Genomic DNA, 12,025 nt, shown 5'->3' with positions numbered 1-12,025 from the left:
TATATATATATATATATATATAAACTTTGTCTCCGTGCATGGAGACATTTGCCTCCGTGCTCCGTACACGAACTAAATTTTTTTTTTTAAAGTAAATTTAATTCATATTCATTTGCACAATTGTATTTCTAGTATAGACATTGCTTAGGTTTAATTTGTTTTATAATGACTTCAAAGTTATTTTGCACTGATATAAGAAATTTCAAATGTATAATATGTGCCACTGCATAATTATAAATCGATTTACATATTCATATGCGTTTTATATTTTGTCCTTCATATATTTTAATATTTATTTTATATCTGAAATTTTTTTCAGACATTCGGTTTGATAAGCGAATGTATGGTGTTGCACTCTCGGTATTTGTAAGTGCAAAAATCGCTATATACGGTAAGCTGCACATACCGTATTTACAGCTCACCATGTATGCAACATACTGTATTTGCATCATACCGTATATGCATCACACTGTATTTACAACATACCGTATTTACATCATACCGTATTTACAGCATATTATATTTGCATTATACAGTATATGTAACACACTGTATTTACAGTATACCGTATTTGCATCATACCGAATTTATAGCATATATTTGTATCATACCATATTTGCATTATACCGTATTTACAGCATACCGTATTTGTACATATTGTCTTTAGACACCGTATTTGGCAGATATTGGTTTTTGTAATTCAATATTATTTTCTTTTTTATAATTGTATTTTCAGGAATTAAAAAAAATGTGATTATGAAATTGTTAATTTTTAAATGTGTTTTTTTTGTTGAAGATAAAAATAATTTTTTTATGTTATTTGTAAAAAAAAATTGTAAATATTTATTTATTTATTTTTTATTTCTCATTATACAGAGAGTTTACCAACTCCGCGCACATAGTTTGCCATCTCTCCACATTGTGCGAAGAGAAGTTTTTTTTTTTTTTGGCTTATCGGAGTTGATATTTACTAAAATTATTATTATTTTTTAAATGCTAGTGACATGATGTGTGGAAGAACATTTGTTTCACATCAACAAAATGGAAAATAAAAAATGACATCATGCATAGTAAAATTAGATTAATTTCTATTGCATACCATCATTTCCCTTTTTATAAGAAGTTATATATATATATATATATATTAAAAAAAAATGAAGAGTCCATGCACGGAGGCCCAAAAAAAAAAATCGATGCACTCTAGTTTTTTCTCCCCACTTGGAAAAAAAAATTTAAAAAAATTTTAAAAAATACCAAATAAAAAAATTACAAAAATTTAAAAAAATATATATAAATATTATTCTGTTAAAATTAAAAAATTAAATTTTATTTAAAAGAGAAAAGAATAAAAAAGAAATTTAAATAAATTGATAAAAAGAACAATTACTTATAAAAAAAATAAAAATTATAAACTTTGTCTCCATGCACGGAGGCTTCAGCTAAAATTTCTTTTTTTTTTCTTTTTCCCTCCGTGCATGGAAAGATTACTTCTTTTTTTTTTATGCTGTGTAGTTTTAGGTTATAATTGTTTTCTTCAATTTAAAATTCTCTTTAATTCTTTTCTCTTCAAATTTTTTACTTACAAATAATATGTTGTAAAAAAAATTTTGTCGCATATTATCTCTATCTTTTTTTTTATATATATATCAAAGTGATATTTTTCTTATATCCATACTATATATATCTATATCGGAGTGGGGGAGGAATGAAAATTTTGTGTTGCAGTAAATTTGGAGTTAGCGTACAATAAAATAAAATATATATCAAGCAAAAGGTGTCTTTTTGCCCCCAATTGAAAAAAAAAAAACAACACAAAAATGCTATAGTAAAGATAGATCAAGACACTGTTGACTTCTATAGTGCCTTCACATTCCCCTTTTTATATAGTAGGGAAATATAGACTGAAGGATTTTTTATTATTCTTTGAAAGCCTCTCAAACTCTGTGGGTGAAATGATAGAGATTGTGAAATTTTTATTTGTACCACTTAATAGTTAAGAATCTAAAGATTTTTTTCAAAATGGATAAAAAAAATAATAATAATAAATGTTTTCATTTTGAACATTTCAAAATTTTTAAAAATTTCTTAAATATTTGAGTTGAACTCGAAAAATGTACATTCATGTGGCCAATAGATTTGAGCCGACTTGCACACACGTAAGCTCCTTTCATACGCACTTGGACAAATGGACAGTCACCCGTGGCATTATCTGGTGGCAGGGAAGGTAGCCGCAAGTACTTCGAAAGAAATATATATGAGTTGGGACAAGTTTAAAATGCAAGCCACAAAAGTGTAAAGGTAATCAGAAAAGAGTATATATGAATGTTGCGAGCGAGGAGAGGGGGGAGGGCAATCTTACGACGCTTGGGAGTGAAAATTGCATTGCCTTTTCCTTGAGCTGGTCATGTGTTTATATAATAGTGTGGATGAAGTGGTAGTCGTTGGATGAAGAAGCACGTGACTTCATCTTAATGATCAAAGCGTCCCATCCTAGGTGATCACATCAAACATCCTAAGCCCTGCAACATTTAGCCCTTGTTCGAGCCCTATTATTGTAAGAAAAATGTGCTATTGAATAGTGATAATTTGGAGAATGCACAGTTAAAAATAAAGAATGATTTTCAATTTATGTGTAAAATAATTTTATGGTAAAATGTGTGGTTGGGAGTGAATTCTGAAAAACGAGTTTTTGAAAAAATGGAGGCAAAATATAAGCTTAATGTTGTCTGAAAGATGACCACTCTATGGTCTAGATCAATGTACATATATAGTATGCTAACGTGACTTGACATTATGTTGTTGAAGGAGGTCACATCAATCACTTTTATGTGATCTTGTACGTAAGAGATCTATTAGGAGAAGTTATATTATTTGGGAGAAGTGATAAAAGATGCTCTTTAGAACATGAGGTTTCCACCTCGCTTATGTGAGCTTCGGCATCATTTGGAGCTTCAGTTGCAATATGTGTTGATAGTTTCTTTATGATTTGAATGTAGCATGATCTGAATGTAGAAGGAGGCTCCTTGCTTCGACAACTTCACTTCTAGATGTTAGTGGACTTTGGTTGAGGTGCTTGTTTCGCCCCCATTGGAGACTTGGAGTGTGAGCCTTGATGAGGCACTTGGGTAGTTGCCATGTGACTGCCTCATAGGCCTCTTTTCGAGTTTCGGTGAAATTGCCACGTGAGCTTCTTCGTGAGTCTCCATGACAAGGAATAACAATGATCCCCTAAATCCATGTATGATTATTTATATAATCTTTGGACTTTAGAAATTATGTTGTGATTGTGGTTGTGGCTTACTTTAAGCTTCATCTTGAGCCTTAGTGGAGAGGCATAACATTTGATTTAGTGCATGTTTTTGGTATAGATTTTTTATTTCCAGAAATCAAGTTTTTGATTATTATTTCACTGTTTAAACCGTCATTTTTTACTTCTTCTCTCACAGATAAAACTTATTTTTCTCTCTAACGATCAAAAATTCAATTCTCAAAATCACTATCGAATAAGCCCTTAATAACTCGATTTTTAAGAGCTCCTGTTTGGTATAATTAAAAATCAAATTTTTAGTAAATTTAAATTAAATTTGATAAAATATATGATTAAAATGTTATTAAAGTAGTGGATCTTATAGAGTATATGATTATAATTGATTTTATACTTTAACTTGAAATTTTATTAATTTTTGAGTAATTAGTACAAAATGTCCCTACCTTTCATGTTGATTGTGGAAATATTTATACTTTTCATTTTTTTGACTTTTTGTCCTTATTTCAACGTTTGGTTGCGCAAAACATTATTTTCCCTATTTTTGAACGCAAAATGACCATTTTACCCTCTTATTTAAAACAAAAAAAACCCTCTTATTTAAAACCAAAAAAAACCAAAAAAGAAAATAAAAATAAAGCACAAATTGCAACCATAATCACAAATATTTTGAAAAAAATATAAATTAGTCCAATAAATTATAAAAATTTAAAAAAAATCATCTCTTTTTTCTCTCTTCTCTCTCTTCCTCCCCTCCTCCTCCATCACCAAAACTCCACCCTCTGGCCACCTTGGGCGCCGGACCAACACATCACCTTGAAGCCCTCACTTCCCTCTTCGAAATCCACCCAAACTCCAATCATAACTATAATTGATTTGGCAGAAAATTGAAGCCAAAATAAGCTGCCCAAAACATATTTAAACAATAAATTCAATAATTCTTTATCACTCTTTACAGAAAACATGTTTATTTATAATTGATGGATTGAAGCATAGTGGAGCCTCTAATTGAAAAAGGATCGTTGGAAATAGCATGATCGTGATTTGTCTGTGTACGTTCGAAATTGGCCAAGACCCATATGTTCAGTGGATGCGCCATGGTAGGGCAATGCTAGTGGTTGTGGTTCGTGATTGGGAGTTACATTGTCGACCCTGGAATTTGTGGTGGAGGGGGTCGACTGTGCTGTGGAGGAAAAATTCTGCATCTTTAGATTTTCTGATTTGTTTGATTTTATGAGGGCATCGGTAGGTGTAGTAATGTGATTGATCGATTTGTGGAGTGGATATGACATTGGTGTCATCGAAAACTAATTTTTTGACCAGATTTTGGTGCATGTTCATCTGGTTTTGGTTCAAAATTTTGATCAAATTTGTTGGTGGAGGAGGAGGGGAGGAAGAGGGAGAGGAGAGAAGAAATATATGATTTTTTTAATTTTTATAATTTATTGGACTAATTTATATTTTTTCAAAACGTTTGGGAGTATGATTGCAATTTGTGCTTTATTATTATTTTTTTCTTTTTTGATTTTTTGTTTTAAATAAGAGGATATAATGATCATTTTAAGTTCAAAATAGGGAAAATGATATTTTGAGCAACCAAACATTAAAATAAGGATAAAAATGTCAAAAAATAAAAAATAGAGACGTTTTGTTTTTATGCCAACTACCCTTAAATTTTTTTTACCACGCGCCTATCCGGGGCGTGTTCTCCATCTTTTTCCTCAAAACATGCTCTACCATGACAGCTTAATTAATAATATTAGTGTGGAAAACACCATATTTCCATGCATTTAATCCAAACCAGATTCCTCTCTCTATTTGGAAGGAAACTTCCTGGAAGCTTGCAATGGCCTCTTCATCCATTTAACTCCCTCCCTCCTTCCTCTTGCTTTCCACTCCAACCCCATTTCTATCTCTCTTCTCCTTTGTCGGCTTTTTCCTTCCCATCATGAGACTTGATAAAATTATCCCCAGAAGCCTCTTCAAGTCCAAGAAATCACGCTCCATTGCTAGATCCGAAACCGATCCATCTTCATCCTTCAGCTCCCAAACCCCGTCGGAGGAGGAGGATTCTCAAGCCGGCTTCAAGAAGCCCAACGGCTCAGCCACGCCGACTAGCGTACTGCCCGATGTGAACTTTGAACTTAAACAAGCGTTCCAAATGATGGACAGGTAATTAAACACCTTATAACTTATAAAGTCATTATTGATTACTGGTGTTTAAATAGTCCGATACTCCAACTTTTTCGTGATTTTTTTTTTCAATATTTAATCAACTTGGTTTAACAGAGATGGCAACGGGAAGATAAGGAAGGAGGAATTGGAGGCGCTGCTCAGTCGAGTGGGTCCCGAGCCGCCGAGTCAGGAGGACCTGAAGACGATTCTGAGCGATGTGGATACGGACGGGGATGGGTGTATAAGCTTGGAGGAGTTTCATGCGATCGAATCGGCTTTTGGGCCACCGGCTTGCGATACGGAGCTCCGAGTCACGTTTGATTTCTTTGACTCTAACGGTGACGGAAAAATAACTGCGGAGGAACTTTTCAACGTTTTCAGAACGATAGGAGACGCACGATGCACGTTAGAGGACTGCCGGCGCATGATAAGAGGGGTGGACGTGAATGGAGATGGGTTCGTCTGCCTCGAGGACTTCAGTCGTATGATGGAGCAGCAAGGATGATATTTTCAATATTTCTTGTCTAAAAAAGAAAATTAAATTATCATTTGCCGGTCCGGGTTTTGTTTTTCTTTTATGGAAGGCTGTGGGGGTAAAATTGGAGTTTCAGTATGCGGAAATATTAATCCTACTTTGTTTGAAGTGTAATATACTGAAAAGATATTATTTGTGTAAACTTTATCCATAATTTGGTCTAATTCTATTTCTATCTAATACTAATTAAATATAAATTTATTAGAAAATTGATTACGAAATTACTAATCTATAAAATTTCAAGGCCTATGAATTTTGTCAACTTGGCACGTAAACTTTACAATTCATCGATCAGAATGAAGCCAAATCTTTTTGCCATAAGGATTTCTTTTCGACAAGAATACGACATGGGTACCAATTAAATCCTAACGGCCTAACCTAATTCCTATATTGGAAATAGCTTTTCAAATCCTCATCAAGTAGACGAGTATTTGAGTTTTCAACGAGCATTTATAATGTCGAGTTCGCAAAACTTATTTTCGACTCACTTTTGAGTTATACCAATCAATTCAATCCAATATAACATTGTTAACACATAACATACTTTCCACCTAACCTATTTTACCTTCTCCACATCGTTAGTCATTGCCCCCAACCATACCTACCGTCAGCCAACTAAAGCAATGGTGTTTATTGAATGCCTAAACTTTGTGCACATTTGCCTGTACAAATATTTCATTACGTAAGGACTAATACATTAATATAGCGAATTTCATATCTATATGTTCATGACAAATCACCCGTCACACAAATTGATGATCGTCCTCGACGATAGAGATAAGTAGAATTATTCTTTCGCGAGTCATGCACTCTTCACGCAATGGATCGCGCGGTAATAACAATATTCCTCACCCCCTAATAAAATAAAGCCCGTTTGGTTCGCTTGGAAATTTTAAAAAGTCTTACTAGACGACGGCTCTCACACGCAAATATTTTTATATTAAAAGGTTTTGTAAATTATGCAACATATCCTGCATTTTTCAAAGAAATTGCATTAAAAAGGGTTAAAGAAACCGGAAATTGCAAAAAGATAATTCTTCGTTTTCTAGAAAAGGCGCCGTATCTTGGAGGCACTTGCCGTAAAATTTCTTACCCGTTGAACTCACGTTTTCGACTTGACTATGTAACTTGACAAGGGAGCGTGTTTTATGGACTTTTAAGGAATTTATTATTTATAATGCAAATGGATAGAAACTTTAGCATTTGGCCCAGTTTTTAAAAAACTTATTACTTTTTTTAAAACTCATTTTCAATTATATATTTTATCATAAAATTATTTTACACGTAAATTCAATTTTTTTCGTTATTTTTTTAACTGTATATTCTCTAACAAAACACTATTCCAAATGTATTTTGGCCCAACAATACGGCTCAAATGGGGACTTAATCATTATTATGCCCCCTGTTTGGTAAAAATTTAAGTTAAAGTCAATAATTAATTTTAATTATATATTTCATAGAATCCAAAACTTTTTAACCACATGTTTCATCAATTTTTATTGAAATTTATTAAAAATTTGATTTTTATCCATAGGGTTATATTTGATTTGTGTTTTTTACTTTAATAAAAGTTTTTAATGTGAAATTGCTATCAACATCTTTTTCCAGCAGTCATGCCACTGTTAACTTGTCTGAGACATGTTTATGAATTTTTTTACATATTCAAGTTATTTTTTAGTCACAAGTATCCAGTACGCACAAGTAATACCCACTTTACTATATCCACTTTTTCATATATTTATAATTTGAATCGAGTTTAAATTACAGTGTTAACTGTCTTACGAGTTTTCTTCAGTCTTGTGACTCCTTTAATATTAATATAAATTTAAAAATATAGTTTAAACACTTCTATTAAATTAACACCGAACTATTATTTAGGTCATCGATTCTTTAATAATATTTCGACAATTTATTGATTCAAATAATTATTTGGTGAACACAAGATGGAGAAATCCTAGTTGCGATTTTGTCATGCAAGACGAGTGTCAAATAAAAAAATAAAAAATAAAAATGGTGATACACAATGTTAGTTTTTTTTTTTTTTTAATTTTTTTTATTTCTTTAACAACAAAATGGATGGAAAATTCAAATTGCCAACTAGATAGCACCATGGGAGGAATTTCTCAATTTTTATTTGCTAGACTCATCGCCAAAAATACTACTTTCTCGCTATTACAAAGTTTATTTGTCTCGAATTTAAATTTAAAATCAATTGTACTAAAATTTTCCTTAGTGTTTTTTTTTTTATCTTTTCTTTCTTGAAATGAGGAACAGTGTCAAAATAGATGAATCAATTCAAGCCAAATCAACTAACTAGTGACCTCTAAGGGCCTGTTTGATAGGTTGAGTTTTCCATAGAACAACCAAAATGACATGTTTGATAGCAATCTTTTCCATGGAATTTGTTTTCCTCCAATCCCCTCACGTGACGGATTTTCCACGGTTTTAAGGAATTGGTTTTCTTTGGGTTTTGGTGGGAAAATGGTTTTCCAGCCCTTTTTTTTTTTAAAAAAATTTCAACGATAAAGAACAAATTCTATTAACAATTGTAAAAAATTATATCCATTCAATTGACAATTTTCATGAAAAACAAAGTCAAACTAATACCAAAAGATCCTAAATTTCGACATTTTTCAGGTAGAAGTTTATACCAATCAAATACATTTAATTGATAGTTTTAATTAAAATAAGTTCTAGGTAATTCAATTCCCTGAAATTCGTTTTCTTTTTACTCAAATTCTATTCTTGCAATCGAATAGACCCTATGTTCGATTCAGACCCATCTAATATTTGGTTCGAGTTATGAAAAATACGATGTGATACTACTTTAAAAGCAACATCTTTTGTGTTCAATTGAAAAATAAAGTCAACTTAATTTCTTCTCTTGTTCCTTTTCCCCTTCAATTTCCACTCATGGAAAGTGAACCAAACACATGGGTTTCGAACTCTAAAGAGTAAAGAGGGGGAAATGGGAACACGTATTTATCCAGGGGCAAATTCAGAATCGGACTAAGAAAATTTTTAAACTGGACTAATATGTAACAAAATAAAAAATTTACATATAAAAAAGTTATATAACTTTTTTGACCTTTGAAAAATTAAAATGGGCTTGGGGGACTGGGCTGGATCTGCCCCCTGACTTTCTCCATATTATACCCCTGAAAACGCCCAAGTATTGAATTAAATTTTTGTGATTTTCAAATCACCAGACTTCAATTTTGCTGCAAGTAGACTCTTCTTAAGGAAAATTGCCAAACAAATATGTTAAAGCATTATGCCGCTATTTGGTCCGGATTAAAATCAGATTTTAATTTAAATCAAAGTGAAACAATTAATATTAACCATATTTTTAATTGTCCCACAACTTTTCAACCACACATTTTAAAAATTTCTATCAAAATCTACTAAAAATCTAATTTTAATCCCCACTAAACACCATTTATCTCACGTTCTTTTTAATACTATTTCATCTGACCACCTCTGTTTCTTTAAAAAATATTAAGAAAAGTATAAAGAAAAAAATATATATATATATATTTCCATCCAGAAGGACCAACATGCACCAAAAACCAAACTTAGACATCTAAAAATAACAAAAACTTGAACGGGGACTCAGGTGCTACAATAAGTATAGCTTGGAGACTTCAGATGCAATTTTCTTGCGAATAAACGGATCGTGCTTCCGGGTTGTGATCCTCCGCCGTCTGACCGACATGAAAATCAACGCCTCACTACTCGCTCTCTGCTACAAATTCTCCCTCTCACACATATACACTCGCTGAGCGTGAGATCTCTCGATCCGACCCCGGACAGCAATGTCCTTCACAATTCAACTTCTTGTCACCGATTAATCAAATCCCAAACAAGAACACACAGATAATTATTCCACAAAAGGCATAGAAGTTGCGGGATCTATGAACATGAGAGCGTTTGATTGGAAAATGGGTCAGACTATAATGTTGGTCCTTTTAGTAATGATAGCATCCTTTTACACTGGCACTTTTTTTGGCAACAAATCTTCTTACGTACCACTCCAACAACAGCCGGACGTACAAGATCAAGATGTCAATAATTTATCAGCTGCCGGTTAGAAATTCTTCAATTAAAATAATTTATTACTGTATTACGGGTATTTAACTACCAAAGTAATAAGTTTGCATTTTAACTATTGTAGCTAAGAAAATTGATTAATTTCTGCGGATTGATGTTTAAAACTTTGAATGTTTAATTACCAACAGGTTTCTCGTTTATGATAGATTGAGGATTACTAAATATTTAGCACCATTGATTAGAATGATAATTCGAGCTCAGTAAAGTGCATTTTTTTCATTAAATAATTGTATTACGATAATGCTGGTCTACAATTAGTGCAGTAAAAAAATTGCATAATATCTGTTCTATTAGCATTCGTTTTGGGTCTATTATTTAAGAAAAACTCATTTTGCAACTTTGAATGTTTAGTAATAAATCTCATTAATTTTGTTTTTTTTTTTTTTGGTGTGTATGCGATCAGGTTGGGGATTAATAAATTCATTGCATGTAGCGATAGTTCGTGCTCAGTTATGTGGAATGCAGAATTCTCAGAAATGTGCAGGCTTAATAAATGAATTTGTTATAATAAGAAAATAGAAACTTATTTAGTTATTTGGTTTTGAAAAACTTAAATATTTTATCTCATTGTTTAGTTTATGAATGAATAGTTATACAAAGATGAAGAATAGTAGTAGTATCATATGTATGATAATTTGGACTTTGTAAGCTCATACATCCAGCCAAGTTGAGGTTCAGCACTTCACATTTTCCAGCACCAAGCTGCTTAATTTTTGTTAGCAGAGGTTGGTAGTTGGAAAGTGTCAGCCTCAGTGGGCTGTGATCGTAACATCTCTTGGTTATTGTTGTGTGGATGTTCATTGAAATGCCTTTTTTATATTTCTTTTTATGTCATTATCTTTATGCTTGCAGGTACTTCCAAATTTACAAATAAAGTAGCTCTCACTTATCGGACAGTGCCACTTACAATCCAGAAAACCGGGATGAATATATGCCCTTTATCGTATAATGAATACATTCCATGTCATAATATTTCTTACAACAAGGAATTGCTACCAAAATTGGATCTTTCTAGAAAAGAAGAGCTAGAGAGGCATTGTCCTCCACTAGGTAGGCGCTTGTTTTGTTTGGTGCCACCACCAGCTGATTATAAGTTGCCAATAAGGTGGCCAACTAGTAGGGACTACGTCTGGCGAAGCAATGTGAATCATATGCACCTTGCTGAGGTAAAAGGAGGGCAAAATTGGGTGCACGAAAAAGATCAACTTTGGTGGTTTCCCGGTGGCGGTACTCATTTCAAGCATGGAGCTACTGAGTACATAGAGAGGTATATTTAGGTTATACTTGTTTTGATATCATTGAAAATGGTGTTATGTTGAAGTATATGAGATATCTGTAAAGCTTCCTTTGACAAGTCTTTGCAACACCTTGAACAGTGTGAATGCTATTTGTCTGGTTATGTCTAGGTAATGTCTCTAATCAACGTTGCCTTTTCTGTTGCTGCAGGTTAGGAAATATGATGACTAATAAGAAGGGTGACCTCCATTCTGAAGGGGTATATCAAGTATTAGATGTTGGTTGCGGGGTAGCTAGTTTCTCAGCATATCTTCTTCCTTTGAATATTCAAACTATGTCTTTTGCTCCCAAAGATGGCCATGAAAATCAAATTCAGTTTGCTTTAGAACGAGGGATTGGCGCAATGATTACTGCTTTAGCCACAAAACAGCTACCGTATCCCAGTAGCTCCTTTGAAATGGTCCATTGTTCTAGATGTCGTGTTGATTGGCATGAAAATGGTTAGTTTTCCCTATCCTTGCAGATTAATAATAGTACATATTGCCTTTTTTAAAGATAATATCTGGAGCATTTTGCTCCATGTCAGTATTTTTATTTGAGGAACGCTTTCTGAATTTGTTAAGCAAAAACAACTCAAAACTTTATGACTTCATCTGTTTAAGTTTGCGTACCATTTATTATAGAACTTACCATTTTTTGGATCC

General features: G+C 32.6%; 2 protein-coding genes across 2 annotated transcripts; both read left to right on the top strand.

The window, feature by feature from the left end:
- The first annotated feature begins 5,054 nt into the window (after positions 1 to 5,054).
- LOC111384484 (probable calcium-binding protein CML36) lies at positions 5,055 to 6,129 on the top strand. The gene is made up of 2 exons (XM_023008760.1): positions 5,055 to 5,437; positions 5,555 to 6,129. The coding sequence occupies exons 1-2, from the start codon at positions 5,214 to 5,216 to the stop codon at positions 5,943 to 5,945; spliced, it is 615 nt and encodes a 204-aa protein (XP_022864528.1). The 5' UTR covers positions 5,055 to 5,213; the 3' UTR covers positions 5,946 to 6,129.
- A 3,524-nt stretch (positions 6,130 to 9,653) lies between these two features.
- Positions 9,654 to 11,826, top strand: LOC111384486 (probable methyltransferase PMT6). The gene is made up of 3 exons (XM_023008761.1): positions 9,654 to 10,061; positions 10,938 to 11,352; positions 11,532 to 11,826. Exons 1-3 carry the CDS (start codon positions 9,890 to 9,892, stop codon positions 11,824 to 11,826), a joined length of 882 nt encoding a protein of 293 aa, XP_022864529.1. The 5' UTR covers positions 9,654 to 9,889.
- Positions 11,827 to 12,025: the final 199 nt, after the last annotated feature.

This window comes from Olea europaea, unplaced genomic scaffold, assembly GCF_002742605.1.
Source record: "Olea europaea var. sylvestris unplaced genomic scaffold, O_europaea_v1 scaffold2928, whole genome shotgun sequence".
NCBI classification, from domain to species: Eukaryota; Viridiplantae; Streptophyta; class Magnoliopsida; order Lamiales; family Oleaceae; genus Olea; species Olea europaea.
Note: the sequence above shows the minus strand (reverse complement) of the source record. Positions and strands in the feature narration are given on the sequence as shown.

Excerpts from the sequence above, each read along its gene's own strand:
- LOC111384484 (XM_023008760.1), top strand. The coding sequence starts at position 5,214 with ATGAGACTTGATAAAATTATCCCCAGAAGCCTCTTCAAGTCCAAGAAA. Across the intron at positions 5,438-5,554 it reads GCGTTCCAAATGATGGACAG|AGATGGCAACGGGAAGATAA; the intron begins GTAATTAAACAC and ends TTGGTTTAACAG.
- LOC111384486 (XM_023008761.1), top strand. The coding sequence starts at position 9,890 with ATGAACATGAGAGCGTTTGATTGGAAAATGGGTCAGACTATAATGTTG. Across the intron at positions 10,062-10,937 it reads CAATAATTTATCAGCTGCCG|GTACTTCCAAATTTACAAAT; the intron begins GTTAGAAATTCT and ends TTATGCTTGCAG. Across the intron at positions 11,353-11,531 it reads GCTACTGAGTACATAGAGAG|GTTAGGAAATATGATGACTA; the intron begins GTATATTTAGGT and ends CTGTTGCTGCAG.